General features: G+C 40.8%; 1 protein-coding gene across 1 annotated transcript in view; it reads left to right on the forward strand.

The window, feature by feature from the left end:
- Positions 1–22,708, forward strand: part of RIOK2 (RIO kinase 2) — a 146,791-nt gene that overhangs the window by 36,666 nt on the left and 87,417 nt on the right. Inside the window, 2 exon segments of the mRNA XM_029572819.1 lie at positions 3,531–3,622; positions 3,624–3,710. Coding sequence (XP_029428679.1) covers positions 3,531–3,622; positions 3,624–3,710 — 179 coding nt within the window.

Raw genomic sequence — 22,708 nt, forward strand, 5'->3', positions numbered from 1 at the left:
TTAATCAAGGTCTGTGGCTGCTAACATTTTACAGGAGAATATGTATCCATCTATCTTAGAACATTTTATTTTAGTAGGTGAACATGGACATTTTGGGTTTAACATGGAATTTCGTATAGCTTTCATCTGAGATTTATACTTGTGTAAATTAAATGAATATACTTAAGGGATCAGCAAAGAACAACTTTTCACCCACTGTAGCTGGCCAAAACATTTACCAGAACTACCGTATTTGTCGGTGTATAGGACGCAGTGGCGTATAAGACGCACCCTCTTTTTTTTATACATATTTTTAAGGAAAAAAATAATTTTCTATATAATTTTATGTTAAACTGACTTATAATCAGAACAGCGTCCGGTGGGGGGGGGGGGGGTGTGACGTGCCGCCGATTCGGGAAGCGATTCTACAGGTCTTATGCGCCAGTTATCAAAATTACTAACTGTGTCTGGTCGGGGGGGGGGGGAGTGTCACGGTGGCATTGGGGAGCGAGGGCACGGGGAATGCTAGAGCATTCAGGACATTACACCATATCAAAACATACTGATTAAAGTTACCATAATGGGCCCTCCTAAGTACCTGTAAGTGGGCAGGGAATGCTCTTTCTATGCGCCAGTAATCAAAATTTACAGCGTCCGGTGTTTGGTGGGGGGGGAAGGGGGAGTGACGCGGTGGCGTCGGGAAGCGAGGGTGCGCTGCCCGATTGGCCGGTGTTGGGCAAAAGGGTTTGCCGAAGCGCGGCTTCCCCGATCAAAATCAACAGCGTCAGCTGAGTTGGAGGGTGGGGTGGGGAGGAGCAGCTCAGGTCAGTAGCAGTCCTCTCTCAATCTCTCCTTCCAATCACCGATTGGACCTCTCTCTCATTCTTCCTCACTTCTCTTTCTCTCTCTCCCTCCTTTCCCCGTTTGATTGCTGGACCAGCCCTTCCTCTATCAAGTTTGATCCCTGATTCTCTTTCCTGCTCCCGTTCTTTTAATCACTCATTTCATGGATCTAAATACTGTCAATCTATTGTCGTAATGTAAACCGAAGTGATTAGTAACTTTGTTACCAGAACTTCGGTATATAAAACTGTTAAATAAATAAATAAATCTAACCAAATCTGATTCTCCCAAAGGCAGCAGGTTTGGCCCTCGCTTCTCAGCTGTTGATTTTGATCGGGGAAGCCGCGCTTCGGCAAGCCCCTTTTGCCCTGCTCCGGCCAATCGGGCGGTGCACCCTCGCTTCCTGACGCCACCACGTCACTCCCCCCCCCCCCCCCCCCCCACCAGACCCTGTAAATTTTGATTACCGGCACATAGGATGCACTCCTTATTTTTCACCTATTTTCAGGGGGAAAAGTGCATCCTATATGCCGGCAAATACAGTATATGCACCCATATAGCGTATGCAAGGGACATGGATAGTGTAGTTCATGTAAGTAGAGGATAATTGCCAGAGAGAAAATTGTAAAGTATAGTGATGGTCCAGTATCACTTGTTCATTAAAGATTAAGTGGATCGCAACGGTTTCCCAACAAATTTATTTTTTGGTGCAGGGACACACTCGTTTTTATATGGTTTCAGTTCCCTAAATTTTGTGGCACCATTTTCTCTTCGGGAGTGGGGCAGTGTTTTCCCTTGTCTAGCTAAATTGGTTCTTCCAGCTGAGATGGTGATTTCATTTAAAGCGAGTTTCTGCTAAATCTCTGATTAGATTTGAAAGATCTCAGGATTAAAAGAAAAATCCATTTGCATGGTAAGCTTTTCTGAATCAATGTGAGCTAAGAGGGAATTCCACTTTGTATAGGAAGAATGTTCCCTCCATACCATAGTTTCTCCAGCCAGTCTTGGCATCCTAGTCACATGGTACAATCCAACAGGTACAATAAACATTAGATATAAGCTTATGCAAAGGTTTTCTATAGATATATAGGAGTGGAATATTTCTGGGCTCCTGAATTTGCCCAAATCCAAGAGAAGCCACACCTGCTGCAGTAGGCCAGGCTGGAATAGCCAACTTCACTGTGCTAGCTCGGAGGAGAAACCTCTAGTGTAGCAGGCTTGACCTAAAGTGGAGCCAAAAGAAGCAGAAAGCAAGAAAGAGGGGAGAAAAGAAAACTGAAAAAAGATCTGACTTATAGATAAAACAAGAAAGAAAGCAACAAAAAGTCCAGGAAATAAAAAAGAAAAAACAAGAATAAACAAAGGTTACAGGGAAAAGTATATTTTTGCCCTGGCTCTTAAAACATTTTGTCTAACACCCAAGTTTTCTAAATTTTTTTCCACTGTGTGTGTGTATTACCCACAAGCCTTCACCATTGCTTAGCCTATCTGAGACATGTAAGAAGAACGTAAGAAATTGCTATACTGCGTCAGACCAAGTGTCCAGAAAACCTGGCAAGTACCCAAACATTAAGTAGATCCCATGCTACTGATGGCAGTAATAGTAGTAGTGGCTATTTTCTTAAATCAACTAGATTAATAGCAGATAATGGACTTCTCCTCCAAGAACTTATCCAAACCTTTTTTTTAAACCCAGCTACACTAACTGCACTAACCACATCCTCTAGCAACAAAATCCAGAGCGTAATTGTGTGTTGAGTGAAAAAGACTTTTTTCTGATTAGTTTTAAGTGTGCTAATTGCTAACTTCATGGAGTGTCCCCCTAGTCCTTCTATTAACCAAAAGAGTAAATAACCGATTCACATTTACCCATTCTAGACCTCTCAAGATTTTAAACACCTCTATCATATTCCCCCTCAGCTGTCTCGTCTCCAAGCTGAATAGCCCTAACCTCTTTAGCCTTTCCTCATAGGGGAGCTGTTCCATCCCCCTTTATCATTTTGGGTCGCCCGTCTCTTGTGCAATTATATCTTTTTTGATATGCAGCAACCAGAATTGTACACAGTACTCAAGGTGCGGTCTCACCATGGAGCGATAGAGGTATTATGACATTTTCCGTTTTATTTGCCATTTCCTTCCTAATAATTCCTAATATTGTTTGCTTTCTTTGTCTGCCGCAGCACACTGAGCTGACGATTTCAATGTATTATCCACTATGATGCCTAGATGTCTTTCCTGGGTGGAAACTCCTAATGTGGAGCCTAACATTGTGTAACCGCAGCAGGGGTTATTTTTTCCTGTATGCATCACCTTGCACTTGTCCACATTAAATTTCATCTGCCATTTGGATGCCCAGTCTTCTGTCTCACGAGGTCCTCCTGCAATTTATCACAATCTGCTTGTGATTTAACTATTCTGAATAATTTTGTAACATCTATAAATTTGATTACCTCACTCATCGCATTCCTTTCCAGATTATTTATAAATATATTGAAAAGCACCATTCCAAGTATAGATCCCTGAGGCACTCCACTGTTTACCCTTTTCCACTGAGAAAATTGACCATTTAATCCAACTCTTTCCTGTCTTTTAACCAGTTTGTAATCTACGAAAAGACCATTGCCCTCCTTTCCCATGACTTTTAGTTTTCTTAAAATTCTCGCATGAGGGACTTTGTCAAACCAATGTATTCCTTACCATTTCTGCAGATATTTATATTGTTGCAAATGAAGAAGAGACACAGCTTGCACTGAAACTCTGCATCGATTAGGAAGGACCTTCTTTTCGTAATCTGAAGAACCAAGCGTGACTATCACAAGCACAGACACAAGATGTCGTGGCTGTATTTATCTCGCCTGGCTGCTATGAAGGAATTTGCCTACATGAAGGTATTTTTCAATGATCTTTAAGCAGAACTGTTGTGTGTGTGTGTGTGTGTAATATAGATATAGCTAGTAAGAGCAGTATGTGGGAGTAAGCCATATTTTGTAATTGATGATACATTTCAGCATGTTTTAAGGCAGCAGTCTGAAAAACAGGTATTTTTTGTATTTTATGCATATGATGTTTGGTGTTTCCATTGTATCAGAATACAAGGTTATTCTCTTCTTTTTCTAGTTCTTTTCTACTACAATCCAATTATTTTCTAAAGTTTCTGTGGTGTATGTTAGATGTATAGGAAGGCTTTACTGATCACTAAAATAGCTTTTTACTTTTAAAAGCTGAATTCCAGCATAACCAGCTTGAAAGGCTGACTTGGCTTTGAAAGGAAGCATCTGAGATGGAAGGGATATTCCTGAGGGATGTCATCACCAATTTTGCTGCAGGTGAGAAGACCATCCACTTCCTTAGCCTATGTGAGGATTTGGATGGTTTTCGAGTCCTGGTTAAACCTACTCATGCTTTGATTGCACATCTTTAGACTTTTTCACAAAAAAGGGTTAGTTAAAGGACTAGTCTTTAACTCCCTTAGGGTGTAGGAGGTATCCCTGGCCGCGCATCTGGATTGGTTTGCCTTCTCCAGGGAGCAAAGCATTTGCAACCTCCAATGTGGAAGCTATGTCCCCCTTGGAATCTTAATTTGATACTAAAGGGAATGTGTGCAGCTCTGTTTGAGCTCCTGAAGAAAGCTCACCCTTAAGGTAGTTTTCCTGGTAGCGACTTGTTTAGCAAGAAGAATTTTGGAACTCTAGGCGTTGTTGTCTAGAGATCCCTTTCTACACATTTCAGACTCTGGGGTCTTAATTGTGTACAGTAACCGCTTTTCTCCCGAAGGTTGTTTTGGCATTCCATTTGAGTTAAAGGTTGTTCTGGCATTTCATTTGAGTCAAAGCTTCTGCCTTTTCCTAATTTGGATTCCCCTGTGCCTCATGCGAAGGATCTTCAACTATTGGATGTGCGACAGGCATTATTGAGAAAACTCAAGACCACTAATAGTTTCAGGATGTTGGATCATCTTTTTGTACTTTGTAATGGTCCCAGAAAAGGGCATAAGGCATCCAAATCAACCACTGCACGTTGATTGAAGGATCATGTCAGGGTCATCCTGTACCAGTTGGCTTAAGGGCTCACTCCACACACTCTCAGGTGACCACCTGGGCTGAGTGTCAACAGGTGTCGCTGCAAGAGATTTGTCAGGCACCTATTTGTAAATCATTGCACACTTTCGCCAGGCATTATCACTTGGATGTCCAGGCTCGAAAGGTCATGAGCTTGGGTGGGACTGACATGGTCTCACCCTAGTTAGGGAAGCTTGGGTACATTTCAGGAGTCTGGACTGATCTGGGTATGAACAAGGAAAGGAAAGTTGGTTCTTAACTGCTAATTTTTGTTCCTGGAATACCACAGAGTCCCACCCTTTTGGGAGAGTCTGCTTGTAACAATAGTGTAGATATAATGAATTATTGAGGGGGGGTTCAATGATCTCTTTTTGTTATTGTTGGAAAGGATTTTCCATTTTGAGACTTCACCTTCCTCCTGCTAGTTAAGGGGGTCTAGGACTGTTTAAATAGTGTGTTCCACATTCATCTTGGCTTGGGTACAGGTCAGTACTGAGGGGACTGCAGGTGGCATACTAAGTTATAGGGCAGTGTCAGTGAAATCTGTTTATCTGTCGCCATCTGCTGGCAGGGAGGCAAAGTCAGGCACCTGGACTGATCTGTGGTATTCCAGGAATGAAAATTAGCAGGTCAGAGCCAATTTTCCTTTCTCTTCTAAGATGGTAGTTAATCTGTCATTTTGGGTCTCTACCAAAACTGCTTCATGACAGCAGGCAGTTATAAAACAATCAGCAAGGCAACTTCCAGAATGACTCCTGAAATATACATTGCAAGGATGGTGAGCATCAGGTATTCTTGGCCTGGCACCCACCAACCTGATGATGATTCTAAATCGTTGGCACATTGTGGCACTCAATGTTATAGACTCAGATAAAGCATTTAGAAAATATGATATATGGCATCCTGGGTCAGACCAAGAGTCTATCAAGCCCAGTAACCTGTTTCCAACAGTAGACAATCCAAGTCATAAGTACCTGGCAAGCACCTAAACATTAAATAAATCTCTAGCTATTACTGCTTAATTAATAGCAGTTTTTTGATTTTTCCTCTAGGAACTTATCCAAACTTTTTTAAACCCAGTTACACTAACTGCTATAGTCACATCCTCTGGTAATGAATTCCAGAGCTTAACTATGTGCTGAGTGAAAAAGAATTTTCTTCGATTTGTTTTAAATGAGCTACGTGCTAACTTCATGGAGTGCCCCCTAGTCCTTCTATTATCTGAGAGAGTACCGTAAATAACCAATTTACATTAACTTTTTTCCGTTCATGATTTTGTAGATCTCTATCATATCCTCCCCTCAGTCGTCTCTTATCCAAACTGAACAGCCCTAACTTCCTTAGCCTTTCTCAGAGGGCAGCCGTTATATGCCATTTGGTCGCCCTTTTCTACACTTTCTCCAGTGCAACTATATCTTTTTTGAGATGCGGTGACCAGAATTGCACACAGTATTCAAGATGCAGTCTCACCATGGAGCGAAACAGGCATTATGACAGCCATTGTTTTATTTGCCATTCCCTTCTTAATAATTCCTAACATTCTGTTATTTCATTGTATTATCCACTATGATGACTAGATATCTTTCCTGGGTAGTAACTCCAAAGATAGAACCAACATTGTGTAACTACAGCAAGGGTTATTTTTCCCTATATGCATCACTTTAAACTTGTCCATGTTCAATTTCATCTGCCATTTGGAAGCCCAGTCTTCCAGTCTCTCAAGGTCCTCCTGCAATTTATCACAATCCACTTGAGATTTTACTCTGCATAATTTTGTGTCATCCTCAAATTTGATCACCTCACTCGTCATACCCCTCTCCAGATCATTTATAAATATAGTAAAAAGCACTGGTCCAAGTACAGATCCCTGAGGCACTCTACTGTTTACCTTTTCCTACTGTGAAAACAGACCATTTAATCCTACTCTCTGTTTCTTGTCTTTTAACTAGTTTGCAATCCACAAAAGGAAATCTCCATCTATCCTGTGACATTTTAGTTTTCTTAGAAGCCTCTCATGTGGGACTTTGTTGAATGCCTTCTGAAAATCAAAATACACCACATCTACTGGTTCACCTTTGTCCACATGTTTATTCACCCCTTCTAAAAAGTGTAAGAGATTTGTGAGGAAAGACTTCTGCAGTGAAAAAATGTTTAGCAAAGGACAACAGGAAAATAGCTTCAGTGTATTTCTTATGAATAATAGCCTTTATTTCTTATTTCTTATTTCTTATCTCTTATGTGCATAAGGAAGTCAGCTCATAAACCTAAGAGCCTGACTTAATTTGTGATTGAATTGGGCATTCTTAAATATCCCTTTCCCCCAATAATTAAAACAACGCTCCTTTGATTTAGGGTCATGTGATTACAGGAAAATGTTTGCTTAAACATTTGCTACTTCTAACATTTCCCAGAGCCCTGAGAAACTAACCTTGAAGAGATTTACATTTTATAACCCCCTTCCTGGGAGCCTGTAACTTCAAAAGATACATCCTTTCTTCTACTTATCTTGAGAGAGACAGCAAAGCAGAATGCCTTAATTTACAAGCCAGCAGTGCCCCCTGGACTCCTTTTGGTGAATTTCTACTGAACAGATGGCTCCAATATATTTTATTATCACACTTCCCTTGGGTAAATCCATGCTATGTCCCATTAAACCATGTCCATCTAAATGTTTTGTGATTTTATTCTTTATAACACTTTCCACAATTTTTCCCAGCACACAATCCACGATTTTTCCCAGATCACACCTGGAGCTCTTTTTTAATATTGGGGTTACATTGGCCATCTTCTAATCTTCAAGTACAACAGATAATTTGTAACCTATCATTAAAATCAATTGAAGTAGGTCTAAAACTTCACCCTGGCGTGGATACCATCCAGTCCAGGTGACTTACTACTCTTCAGTTTGTCAATTTGGCCTACCACATCTTCCAGCACACCAGTGCTTCTTTTAAGATCGCCAGATATTGCTGAAGGCGACTAGGTAGAAATTGAAGGTCCACTATAATTTCGGACCCGACACCATTTCTCCGCTTGGCATTTAGCTTCAATTTCTACCAAGTCGCCTTCAGCAATATCTGGCGATCTTAAAAGAAGCACCGGCGTGAAAGATTTGCCTGTAATCCCGTCTGCAAGACACATGAGGAATGCTGGACCAGGAGAGTCAGTAAAATTCACGTCTCTGAAGCAGCGGATTGCGAAACGCGAGCGTCGGACTACTGACCCTGACAGTCATTTAAGGGAGGTTATATCTCCTGTACTTTTTTAGCATATAAGTTTTGAAAAAAAAGTTTTAAAAAATTGAATATTTAAATACTGGACTTTTGCACCGATGATTAAAAGAGACCCAACAACGTGCATAAAATACAAGTTTTAACTTGCAAGCACAGTGGGTGGTATGATGGTCCCTAATCTCATATAATTGTGATTTTTCTAAATCTATTGGAAATAACATACAGCATTGTGAGTTTAAAATACATAAAACCACGTTCTTTATTTTGATGTGTTATTAATTGTGGGTTTATAGATTAAGAGATACTCCTTACATTTAGTAATTGAAATCTCCCATTATTACTGCACTACCGATTTGGTTAGCTTCCCTAATTCCTCTTAGCATTTCACTGTCCATCTCGCCATCTTAGCCAGGTGGACGGTAGAATACTCCTATCTCATTACTCTATCTCAACACACAAGGGATTTCTACCCATAAAATATTTGATTGTGCATTTAGTCTCATCCAGGATTTTTATCCTGTTGGACTGTATGCCATCCCGGACATAAAGCGCCACCAAGATGTCACTGCAATATAATTTGTACCCTGATATAGCACTGTCCCATTGGTTATCCTCTTTCCATCATGCCTCTGAGATGCCAATTAAGTCTGTTATCATTCACTGTTAAACTCTAACTCTCCCATCTTACTTCTTAGACTTCTGGCATTAGCATACAAACATTTCAAAGTATGTTTTTTGTTTTGTATTTACATTCTTCTTTTCAGTTGACAGGGATAAATTGGAATCTTTTAATAGAGTTTTTAATTATAGGCACTTGGACTAATTTTCTTATTATTGGAAGCTCTCTATTGGGATGCCCTAACTCTAATGCTTCATTAGTATCTTTGAAGATACCTCCCTCCGAACCATGCGCTGCTGAGCGACTGTCAGCTTTCCCCTTAGAGCAGTTTTTAAACTAAATCAATCTCCTTTTTAAAGGTTAGCGCCAGCAGCCCGATTCCACCCTGGTTAAAATGGAGTCCATCCCTTTGGAAAAGACTCCCCCTTCCTCAAAATGTTCCCCAGTTCCTTACAAAACCAAATCCCTCTCCCTTGCACCATCGTCTCAATCATGCATTGAGTCACCGGAGCTCCACCTGCCTCTGGGGACCTGCGTGTGGAACAGGAAGCATTTCAGAGAATGCTACCCTGGAATTTCTGGATTTCAGCTTTCTACCTAAGAGTCCAAATTTGGCTTCCAGAACCTCCCTCCCAGATTTTCCTATGTCGTTGGTGCCCACATGTACCACGACAGCCGGCTCCTCCTAAAATCCTATCTAAGTGACAGGTGAAGTCCACACCTTCACACCAGGTAGGCATCTTACCAGGCTATCCTTATGCCCACCAGCCACTCATCTATCTACATTCCTAATAATCGAATCGCCAATTATGATGGGCGACCTAACCCTTCCCTCCTGGGCAGTAGCCCTGGGAGAGGTATCTTCTGTGCGAGAGGACAATGCACCATCTGGAGAGCAGATCCTTGCTACAGGATCATTTCCTGATGCATCAGGTTGATGCTGTCCAAACATGAGACCTTCCTTCTCCAAGGGAGCACCAGAGCTTCCAGACTGGAGTTGGGACTTGCTACTATGTCCCTGAAGGTCTCATCTATATACCTCTGTCTGCCTCAGCTCCTCCAGAGATCGGACTCGTTCTCTAAGCAAAGGGAGCTCTTTGCATCGTATGTACAAGTACATTTTCTCACAGGCGGGTAAAAAATCATACATATGACATTCAATGCAAAAGACTGGGAGGCCCCCCTCTTGCTGCTGGACTGTTGCCTTCATATTAAATTTGTTCCGTTCCTAGTTAAGTTTTAGGTTGCTATGGGAGTAGGATTGCGTACAATTAGGGTCCTTTAAATGTATTAGTGTATTCACTACATATCTGGTAGTGACCTACAAGGGAATGATTACTCTTGATAAGGTGTTGGGAATTTCTGAATTTAAGTTAAAAGCCTGATTTAAGTTGTTTGGGGTTTGTTTGTTTTTTTTTTTAATTGGGAAAGCCTCGCCTGCCTACAAATTAAGGGATGAACCTAGGGGGTGGGTAGGAGAGGGGCTGGAGGGCTGGGAAATACAAACACACAAACTTCAGTTTTTTGCCTGCCTTTCTGACTACCTATTTAATACAAAACATGGGTGCATTGAAGTGCTGCTTTAAGGTCATAGATGACCAGAATTTGAAATGCCTGAGGAATACCCAATGGAAAATACTGATAACTAGCATTGATTTTTGGTAACCATTGGCATTTTTGCTATGGTAGCATAGCCTGAATAAAAGCATTGTCACTGTACTTTCTCACCCTGCCTAACTTCATCTTTTTGCCTTATATAACATTTCTTCCATGTCAAGTGCCCCTTGCCGTCGCTGTGTCTATCTGCATGTATGGATTGTATGTATGGATTGTGAACTTGTTGCCTGAAAGTTGTTAGGTGGGTCTCTTTCTAATGTGGAGAGTAACCTGCCCAATTTTGGCAAAATCAGTGAAAGAAGATCCCCACCGATCTATGGAGTAGAAAAGTGCGGCCATCTGAGGAGTAAGTAGAAACTATTGCTTACTCACCCTACTTCTGACCGTAGGTCATGCTGTCGATTTATATTTAAATAGAGGTAGTGAAGAAAATTTGCAAAGCCACAGATGTGCCAAGCAGCTGCACATGTTTCTTGCCTGCAACTGCCAAATGTAGCACTGTCCAGCATGCTGTGTCACACAAATAGAGGATGGGCAGTCAAACAAGAAGACTCTAAAACATGCTTACTTTGTTTTACACTATGAGCATACACTTTTCCATCTTCTTTGTCTTCATTCCTTTGGTAAAACATTTTAATGTTGCAAAGTGGAATTTTTCCAGAAACTCAGAGAAGCAGACTAATATTAAAGTCCTTCAGACTGCTTCCCCAGGATATGGGAAAAGCCTCACTGTTCAGAATCTGCTGTTCGTAGTCTACTGACATTTCAGTTCTTACACGGAGCATGAATCCTAAGTGTGGCTAAGGCAAATAACTTTTTCTTTTCGTGATGGTCATGACCAAACTGTTGATATTATGTGATAGTTTATTGAACTGTATGAAGAAATGTAATCACTATAGCCAGCCAAGAAAAAATCTTATTACATTGTGTTCTCTGCTGTGAGGCCAAAGTATACACTGCCAAGGAGGAAAGGTGTAAAATTCAGATTAGCATTATAGGTTCCAGAAGATTTGAAGTCGGTCTTTTAAGTTTGGCTTATAACTGTCAACATAATTTAAGAGTTTAAATTAAAAAAAAAAAATAAATTCCAGGTTAAATAAATTTCTTCTTTGGAAAACATAACAATATAGGCATGCTTAAGTATCTGACCAGTAAAAGAGAAACGGTATGCAGTTCATATCCAGATCATAAATATTTTTGATTTAATCATTGCCTTTGAAGTATTAGACCCAAAAAGCAAAGCGGTAGCCGATCCAGTGAACTGTGTAACAGTGACGACAAGGAGAATCGGATGATAGCAAGCCCTTTATTAAAATGCCCGACTCTGGCCGAGTTTCGCTCCCTTGCACAGAGCTGCCTCAGGGGCAATTCATTTATCCAGGACTTGGTTTGATCAATGTGGAGGATATCAGATTGATTATACCTTGGTTGCAGATGAATTCTTTTTCAGACTGATAGGCTTTCTCTTATCAACACAACGTTGTTGCGTGATACCGACGTTGGAGTGAAAAAATGTTCCATAAATAGCAAATGCAAACAAACGAGCCGTCTCTCAGCTAGTCAAAAAGCTAGTCGAAGGTCGAGAAGTCATCGATGCCGGACGGTCACCGGCCGGTGGCCAATTCTGGCGCAAACTGGACGGTGCCAGTTCAGACGACGTCAATGCAATAGACAGCATCAGAGTTTGAGAACGGAAGAGAAGTTCCATTTTCTCCATTCTGGCCTTGCGACCTTTTGGTGTCATTAAGGCACATTTGGTGCAAGTCAGGACATCATGCTTGCACCCGAGACACATTACACAGACTTTATGTGGGTCTGTTATGGACATGGTGAGAGTACAGCCTGGGCACCGACTGCCATGGCCTTTGAAAAATTTAGCCGCGGTACAGTCGATGGCCAGTAGGCCATGAGGGCCAAACTCGACGGGAATCGACCGAAAATGGGTAAAAACTTACCGGAGTACCGCAGAGTCAAAAAATTTGAAGGAGGGACCCCTGTGGGGTATGAAAGTTTTTAGTAATTCCGTGAGGAAAATTCCTGTCAGGAATCTCTGTGGAGCTCCTTAACCCGCGTGGCTACTGCTGTGCGGAAAAAAGAAGACTGAAGGGGGACCCCCTGCTGGTTGCAGGTTTAGTGCCAGTAGGTGCCAGTCAAAGTTCTAGAAACTTTGACAAAAGTGTTCCGTGATTGGGCTCCATCCTATGATGTCACCCATATGTGAGGACTAACATCCTGCTGTCCTTTGAGAACACCTGTTACAGGTAAGCAACATTTGCTTTCTCTAGATGTTCAGTAAGGTTAAATATTATGTTACGCAGAGCTTAAGAGTAAAAGTTATATGGACTTTTCCATTGCAGAGCACGTGGGACAAAGTGGGGTTCATCTTTCTGGAAACTCAGGTGTAGAGGAAGGCGAACTAGGCAAAAAATAGCTTATGTTCGAGAAAAATCTCAGTGTTAAAAGCTGGTATCTAATTACAGTAAAATAAACCACAGTTACTGTAATATTTAGTGGCAGAGTGAGGATTCAAACTCATTGTGTGTCTCCTCATTGGAAGCTCTTCATTCTCTACACTAGGAACAAAATATTTTGTATTTTGGGGGACCCAGGCCCACAAGTGTCAGATTGTGATTCCTCTCTGGATCCCTAGAAGTTTTCACACCTCTCTCTCTTAAGCTCATATGTGAAACAGGGATCTCAGAAGAACTTGATCCTGGGTTCAGTTTCCTAGTGATTGTGGAAATTAATTCAGAAATGCCACGAAGACAAGAGTTCATACCATAAAGTTTATCAGAGAGATGAGCTTGGACAGGTATACCGATTCATCATTTCAGCAGAAGAGAGAAAAAGGCAGCCCTCTCTATTTCTCTCCAGGCTTTTATTTGCTGACTGTTTTAATGTATATAATTAATAGTCAAAGGCTTCTGAACTTATTTCTACCTCTGCCTTTATCCGTGGCCTGTTTGCACAATGGTAATATTCTATTTCAATATGCATAGATTATTTCATTGTTTGGGTCTCCTGTGTTAATGACCCTTCCAAAAAAAAAAAAGTAAAGTACCATTTTTTTTTTTGAGAGACAGGATTTTTCCCAACAAATAGATACATTTTTCTTGTCAACAAAAAAGCCACATAAACTGCGTACCGATAACTCGAGGGTCACCTTTTTTTTTCTTTGTGCAGTATTACTCAGGGAGCCATGGCACAATCTTGAGACTGCTTGTGCCAACCACCTTTGCTGCGTTGTATCATGGGATACAGAAAACAAGTTATACTGGATGAACAAGCTTCAGTGTTTTAATGGGAAGCAAGAGAAGTGGAATTACTCTCATGCCATTTTATTCTCCCTCATTTTTTTGTAAATGTCTCTCTCCCTCTCCTATCAAGTCTCCTTTCACTTTTCCTGACTATCCTTCATCTTTCTCCCTCACTCATTTTCCCCTTCCCTTTATTACTGTTCATCTGTGCACTTCTTCTCATCCTTTCTCTACTCTGTCCCATTCATCAGCCCTCTTCTCTGACATTCCTAATCCATCTCACTTCTATCTCCCTGCATATCATTTCCTTTTCCATCTTTCTGTTCCCTTCTCTCCATATCATTATCCTATCAGAGACTGGATTTGTTTGCTTTCTAGGGTGATCGTGGGGGGGGGGGGGGAGGAGCACAGGGGAAGTTCTGTTTCCTCATTTGCCCTACCCCAGGCAGCAGAAATCCAGGAGAGGAACTAAGCAGCACCATGGGACATAATGGATTCTGTGCTAACAGCCCACAGCTAGGAGCAAACCACAGAAACTGCAGGGCTTGGGCACAGAGTTTGACATGTCTGTGATTGTGGGGTCCTGCGATATGTGCTGGCATAGTTTGCAGCATGTTGCATTACAAGCATCATTTGAAATCAGTTCTGAGGAAGAGATCATTAGCTCTCAAAAACTAGTCGAGAAATGTACTGTTAGTCTAATGGAAAGATATCACCTTATATTTTTTTTAATTTGCTAACATTTTATTTCTGTGTATTCAAGTGGACTAATACAATAGCCAAGCAGGAAAGGAATAGGTTGTGGGAGACCGTGAGCAGCAGAAGAGAAATTTCCCCCTCTGACCCTGCAGTACCTCTGACAGTAGCACTTTGGTTGCGCTAAGTACTCACACCTAAAAACTCTGTAAGACAGCAGGATCTCATATCCCAGAGACCCGGGGTCAGAACAGGAGCTAGAGAAGTGTTAAAATGAAGCCAAAATGATTTGGGATAGGGAAGAAACAAGGCAATTTTTCTGGAAATACTGATATAAATTAACAAAAACTGAACAAACATAATTTTCTGAAAACTCGAGCCTCAAACAGTTTTAGTTTTCAAATCTGCAGTTCTAAACAGTGACAGAGAATTGGTGTGTATTTATTTTTAACACTTCCAAGGCACAGACAGATGCTAATGGTGTGGTTACAGCCACAGTCGTGTTCAGGTGAGAGGAAGCATGTTAAGAGTGATGTGAAGCTGGTGGGGTCTTGCTGCTGATTGGCACCCAATGACAGAATATACCGTGGCACAGACAGTGGGAGTTTACTGGCATTCATATGGACTTTAGACCTAACAGTAAATTCTACAAACCTGCAAAAGGAAAACCCAGTAAAAACGGAAAACAAAGCTCCTCAATTAGCTTTGTCTTTTAAAACAAACAAACATTTTGAACCTTAAACATCACAGCAGCTTTATATTTTGAGGGCATCTTTAAAGTGTATTGCGAGGGTAAATGTCTTTCTCCCATTTTAATCAGCTATCTGAAAATTGTCCTCCATCAATGTGGCATTGAGAGATGGCGCTCCTGGGGTCTTGTATAGGTTAAAGGAGAAGGAAATAAAATGCGATTGCGACTATGCTCTGTATTGTCCAGTAAAAAAATAAATAAATAAAATTCACACTCAAAAAAAGGCGCATTTCTCCTGAGGTACTTTCAAAGGGACAGTGCTTTTGCTTTGAAACTTGCCACGGGTATAAGGTCGGCAGTTTAAAAGCACCCATGGACTTTGGCCCAGTGTGTAGACAATTTGAAAATTGCCTCCCTGTATTCAGACTGTGGACCAGATGTACTGAAGGGTTTATCCCATTTGATGCCTGTAAGGAAAAAAAAAAAGAAAGCTTAGTACATGTAGCCTAGCGTTAGTCAACTCCAGTCCTCGAGTGCCACAAGCCAGTTAGTTTTCACACTGAATATTCATGAGTTGCATTTGCATGCAAGGCCTCCATTGTATGCAGATACATCTCATGCATATTCATTGTGGATAAGCTGAAGCCCTTCCTGTTTGCGAGGATACTCAAGGACTGGAATTGCCTACCCCTTATCTAGCCCTTCACAGTGCAGGTAAATTGCAGTTTTCCTTGTGAGAAATGTTGCTGTTCAGTTCCTTATTTTCCTGGTTTTGTTGTGTTGCTTTTCATGCTCATTAACTTTTATTTTCCTCTATTTATCTCATTTCCTCTCCTAATGCAAAAGTATCCTGTCCTGTGCCCTAAATGCTGCTCAGGTAATTGCTAAATGCAGTGGGTTAGAAGGTAATACTAAAATGTATGAAACTTTAGAAGAAAAACAAAGTATCCTCTCCTCCCATCAGACTGAAGCAAAAGCACATTTAGTTACCTGAGTGTATAGCAGGAGCAATAAATGACACCTGTGGGGCATTGGTTTGTTCCTGTGAAAGACACTTTACTGCCTGTAGGAAGTTGTGTAAATATTTGATGCTGGCTGTAAGGAGTCTGATTTTATTACTGTGACATAGTTGTCTCTGGTACCGAAATGAAATACTATGGGGACGGTATACAGCCCTAGCATATTTTAATCTTGTGCCTACAATCAACAAGAACTTTTCTAGCACTGATCATTTGAAAAGGTTGGACCTGAGTGTACTATACTGCTTTCTACTAATATTTGCATAATTACATTGTTCAAAAAGACCAAAACATTAAATAGCTTGTCACCCCTAGATACCAAGATCTATAAAAGATAAATGAAGCATGCTCATTATCAGACAAAGGTAGCTTAAAAGCAAATTCATCTATTTTTATTGGGACATAAAGGAAAGATTTTGGGCGCAGAGGGTGTTCTTTCTCCCCCTGCATATAGTTTGGAGCTCCAAGATGTCCACATTTTCTTGGTTTGATAACAATAATGCATCCGTTCCTTTATTGTTTACTTTAACTATATTTTTGCCCGATAGCCAGCTCTAACTGCTGGGATTTCCAGCCTATGTGAAACCTACTTCTACCCCATTTGCTCTAGTGGTACCTAGGCACGCTGGGCCTTCCTTTGCAGCTACCTGAGAGTTTGTTGTTTTTCCCCTGTTTTACTCCTCTCATCAAGCCCAGCTATTGTAGTGACAGCGCTCTGGCTGGGGATGGAAGACGACATTGCCCCTGGAATTTTGCACCATTGTGCCAATAAGCCAGCTAGCAGGTGTCACTGTTGAGCAATGGCCAAGATGCCCTTCCTTCTCAACAGCCCATAGTACAGGAATCAGGTTTAGGGTGTACATCATTGAACTATTCAGAATCTCTGTCCCCAGCATAGTTTTATATCCACAGGTAGAAAAACATTTAAAGATCTTGGGAGCCAGCAAAAGTATTTAGAAGGCAGGGGAAAGTATTCTTTTCCTTTTTATTTTTGCACTTTTTGCTTATGTTTGTTTTGGATATTCTTTTTTATTATTTTGTTGTGGGAGAGTTTGCCTGTTTTGGGATGAAATACAGGTTTGGTTGAGTGTTTTTTGCCTATTTAATTTCTTTGCTTTTGTGTTCTTTTTCTTTTCATTCATCTTTCTAACCAGTCTTCCTCTCCTCCTCTTCATGTCCTTTTCTTCTTACCCTTGTTCTCACTTTCTCCATCTCCTGTTCGACATCTCTCTTCTCTCTTTGACCAAGTATATAGGAAGAACATCCATAGATCAGAAACTGATGAAAGCAAAATGCTCTCAGTTCTGGCTGCTCTTCCTCTTCCCCCTCCCCTGTTCTCTTCCTTTTTGAAGAGGAAGTGCATGCCTGTGGGGCACTTGAGCACTGGTGGAGTCGAGCAGATACCGTATTATGATCCTACACACATTGCTGGCCTATGAACGTTGTGCCCTTCTGTAGCTCAAGAATGAACATGGGGAGAAACAGGGTCCGTCACCCTGGGGTTTGCCATGGAACAAAACTCATCCTCTTCTGAGTTCTATATGAGAGGTTTAAATGTTGATGGGTTATATTAGCAGCATGTTAAATTTTGTAATACATCCTGCTATCCCTAATTTATGTATGAGGTTGCTTTCTTTTTTTTCTCTTCTTTACCTCATCTGTGAGATATTTCAAGAGGGGATATCCTTTTGTTGATCTCTGTTTTGAAGTGTCACAGAAGGCAGAATATACATAAAAATAGTAGTAGTAAATAGGCGGGAGAGAATGCAGGTACTTAGCATGGTAAATTCAGTGAAGTTAATGGTACATACATAGATACATAAGAACATAAGAAATTGCCATGCTGGGTCAGACCAAGGGTCTATCAAGCCCAGCATCCTGTTTCTAACAGAGGCAAAAACCAGGCCACAAGAACCTGGCAATTACCCAAACACTAAGAAGAACCCATGCTACTGATGCAATTAATAGCAGTGGCTATTCCCTAAGTATAATTGATTAATAGCCATTAATGGACTTCTCCTCCAAGAACTTATCCAAACCTTTTTTGAACCCAGTTATACTAACTGTACTAACCACATCCTCTGGCAACAAATTCCAGAGATTTATTGTGCGTTGAGTGAAAAAGAATTTTCTCCGATTAGTCTTAAATGTGCTACTTGCTAACTTCATGGAATGCCCCCTAGTCCTTCTATTATTTGAAAATGTAAATAACCGAGTCACATCTATTCGTTAAAGACCTCTATCATATACCCCTCAGCCGTCTCTTCTCCAAGCTGAACAGCCCTAACCTCTTCAGCCTTTCCTCATAGGGGAGCTGTTCCATCCCCTTTATCATTTTGGTTGTCCTTCTCTGTACCTTCTCCATCGCAACTATATCTTTTTTGAGATGCGGCGACCAGAATTGTACACAGAATTCAAGGTGCGGTCTCACCATGGAGCGATATAGAGGCATTATGACACTTTCCATTTTATTAACCATTCCCTTCCTAATAATTCTTAACATTCTATTTGCTTTTTTGACTGCTGCAGCACACTGAGCCGAAGATTTTAAAGTATTATCCACTATGATGCCTAGATCTTTTTCCTGGGTAGTAGCTCCTAATATGGAACCTAACATCGTGTAACTACAGCAAGGGTTATTTTTCCCTATCTGCAACACCTTGCACTTGTCCACATTAAATTTCATCTGCCATTTGGATGCCCAATCTTCCAGTCTTGCAAGGTCCTCCTGAATGTATCATAGTCTGTTTGGGATTTAACTACTCTGAATAGTTTTGTATCATCCGCAAATTTGATAACCTCACTCTTCGTATTTCTTTCCAGATCATTTATATATATATTGAAAAGCACCAGTCCAAGTACAGATCCCTGAGGCACTCCACTATTTACCCTATTCCACTGAGAAAATTGACCATTTAATCCTACTCTCTGTTTCCTGTCTTTTAACTAGTTTGTAATCCATGAAAGGACATTGCCTCCTATCCCATGACTTTTTAGTTTTTGTAGAAGCCTCTGATGAGGGCTTTGTCAAACGCTTTCTGAAAATCCAAATACACTACATCTACCGGTTCACCTTTATCCACATGTTTATTAACCCCTTCAAAAAAATGAAGTAGATTTGTTAAGCAAGACTTCCCTTGGGTAAATCCATGTTGACTGTCCCATTTTTTATATTTTTTATTTATAGCTTTTTTATACCGACTTTCTTGATACAAATCAAATCAACTCTGTTTACAGAGAACAGAGATCTTAACAATAACATTAACAATTAACAAGAGGTAATAATTAGAAGAAGAGAAAAGTTACAATAAAACAAGGGAGTACAACTGGGAATCGGAAATGAAAAGGGGGTGTAAAACAATAATAAGTACTAATACCTAAAGATACATTCAATTCATTTCTGAAAGTGGGAGTGGGCACTGCACTACTTCAGCAATTATTCACTAGCCACAGCTGGCCCGCATGCGAATTTCAAACCCTGACTCCAGGGCCAGGAGAGTAACCTCTCTGGGCTGGCCCTGCCTGGGAAGAGTGCATACTACAGGCCTAAGCTGCTATGGGTTTCAACAGAAAAACACTAAATCATGTCTTTCTATATGCTCTACGATTTTGATCTTGAGAATGGTTTCCACTATTTTTCCCAGCACTGAAGTCAGGCTCACTGGTCTATAGTTACCCAGATCGCCCCTGGAGCCTTTTTTAAATATTGGGGTTACATTGGCCACCCTCCAGTCTTCAGGTATAATGGATGATTTTAATGATAGGTTACAAATTTTAACTAATAGATCAGAAATTTCATTTTTGAGTTCCTTCAGAATCCTAGGATGCATACCATCCGGTCCATGTGATTTGCTACTTTTTAGTTTGTCAATCTGGCCTACTACATCTTCCAGGTTCACAGTGATTTCATTCAGTTCGTCTGACTCATCACCCCTGAAAACCATCTCCGGAACTGGTATCTCCCCAACATCCTCATTAGTAAACACGGAGGCAAAGAATTCATTTAGTCTTTCTGCAATGGCCTTATCTTCCCTAAGAGCCCCTTTAACCCCTCTGTCATCTAATGGTCCAACCGACTCCCTCACATGTTTCTTGCTTTGGATATATTTTAAAAAGTTTTTATTATGAGTTTTTGCCTCTATGGCCAACTTCATTTCAACATACATGATGGGAAAAAAAAGACCATATGGCCCATCTAGTCTGCCTATCTATCCAATTTATCTAGCCCTTACAATTTCCAAATTTCCTTAGAGGTCCCCTGTATTTATTCCATGCTTTCTCAAATTCAGATATCATTTTTGCATCCACCACCTCTACTAGGAGGCCATTCCATCCATCCACTCCCCTCTCTGTAAAGAAATATTTCCTAAGATTACTCCTGAGTCTACCCTTTTTCACCCTTATCATATGACCCCCTTGTTCTAGAACCTCCTTTCCATTGAAAGAGGCTAGCTTCCTATGAATGGAAACCTTTGAGATATTTAAATCTCTATCATATCTCCCCGCTCTCACCTTTCTTCTAGGATATACGTGTTTAGATCTTTAAGTCATGCTGGCAAGCCACACTCTGCTATAATATATATTTTGTGTAATATCTAACACATCTAAATTCAGATTCCTCTTATTGACCCATTCCACACCTCCCCTTCAGACTGATGCTTTTGCTTCTAACTTCTGAGCTTGGAAAATGTGCTCCTATCTCACAGGATACATTTTTTAAAACAAAAATTAATTGCCTATCTCTTTGAAATGGATTCAGTCTTTAAGCTTAGAAAGACAACAGTATACATATATATAGAAACAAAAGTAAATATCTTGCATTAGGGTCTCTTACAAAGATACTTTACAAATGTACTGAATTATTAGAGAACTGAAACAGGTGTTAAGGCATTTCCTTTTTGGTTATTTAGCCAAAGATTGAAAGAGGGGTACAGTTAAAGTTTTGTATTAACCATTGTATTAACACAAGCTGCACTTTCTTTAAATGAGCTGCTTGGCATAATTTTTAATTTTAGCAACTCATTTAAATATTTTCCTTGTTAATGCAAATCAGTGGGAAAATCTACAAGTTTAATTAATGCAAACCCATTAACATGTTAACATCTCTATAAAATGTTAAACAGAAATGCAGACATTACTGTGCATTAAATGCTTGCATTACCGCTAACACTTGAGTAACTTATCTAAATGTGAAAGGGCTTGAATCGTCCAAAGAAAAGATGGCTTTTGTTCCAGGAAAAATTAAGTTGGGAGGCAGATATAACTTTTATCCAAGAGAAAGATAGGTCAGATGATCACAATTTAAAGATGATGATCAGGTAAAGAAAAGAGGAGTGGGAGGTTTTTTTTTTGCCAGTTCCTGTATTTTCTCAGAGAAGGACAGACATAATAAGGAGGGCCATTAACTCTTTACAAAAGTTTATGCTCCCCTACTAGCAGATGAAGACAGAGAAGAATAAATTGTCTGATCCTGTGCTGACCTCAGACTCCCAGTATTCTCTGTCTTTAGCAAATGGTAGGCAAACATCTTGTGCTGAGATCTGAAGCCAGGCCTAGGCCAGCGGAAGACAAATTTAGAACAGGAGTTGGCTGCTGCTGGCATGACAGTTCTTGGGGCTGAGTCTCCCCTGATTAAGCATAGCCTAGGGCAGTGGTTCTCAACCTTTTTTCGACCGGGACACACCTGACAGTTCTCACATGCGTGAGACACTGAGCATGTGACCATCACGGGGCTATATGTAAACATACTCTCTGCATCCACGGGAACCCCTTTGACCTCCAACAATGGATGCAGAGCAGAACTAGGGCATTACCCATAGAACTCACCATGCAAAAAAAAGATATTCTGGTTCTGATGACATCTCAGTAAAAGCAAAACAAACTCCCTTTACTACCAGGCACAATAGCCCTCCTTATGAAAAAGCAATAATTTACCACTAATGCATATCCTATTGAAAAAACACAACAAATAAGATTGATACAATTACCTACATGCTAGTAAAATACTTCACCTCGGTCACACACACAGAACCGACTTTCACCAAGTACAGAAAGACCACAATTATAAATATGGAGACAAACCCCTACGCCCTGCCCTCCCAAGCCCAACCTCAAACCCCCCCCCCCCCCCGAAAAACTCTCTCTACTCCATCTACCTCACCTCATCTAAGGAAATTGAGGCAATCCTCAAAATATCTAAGCCTGCATCCCACCCTTCAGATACTATACCCACGAAAATGCTACTCTCCATCCCTAATATCATTACTCAACCCCTTGCAGACATTATTAACTGCTCCCTTTCCACTGGATCAATTCCCGACCCCCTTAAACATGCTGTTGTTAAACCCCTTCTCAAGAAGCCATCTCTTGACCCCAAAGACCCTACCAACTATCGCCCTATCTCCAATCTCCCTCTCATTTCTAAAATCATGGAGAAGGTAGTAAACACACAGCTCATGGAATACCTAGATGACAATGACATACTTCATTCCTCACAGTTTGGCATTCGCAAACATTTAAGCACTGTGAAACCCTCCTACTATCCCTTACGGACTTCCTCCTTACTGGCCTTGACCAAGGACATAACTTTCTCATTGCTTTCCTTGACATCTCTGCGGCCTTTCGATACGATAAGCCACAATCTTCTCATCTCCCGCCTAGCCGACATCGGCATCTCTGGCACTGCCCTCCTGTGGT

This window comes from Rhinatrema bivittatum, chromosome 1, assembly GCF_901001135.1.
Source record: "Rhinatrema bivittatum chromosome 1, aRhiBiv1.1, whole genome shotgun sequence".
NCBI lineage: Eukaryota > Metazoa > Chordata > Amphibia > Gymnophiona > Rhinatrematidae > Rhinatrema > Rhinatrema bivittatum.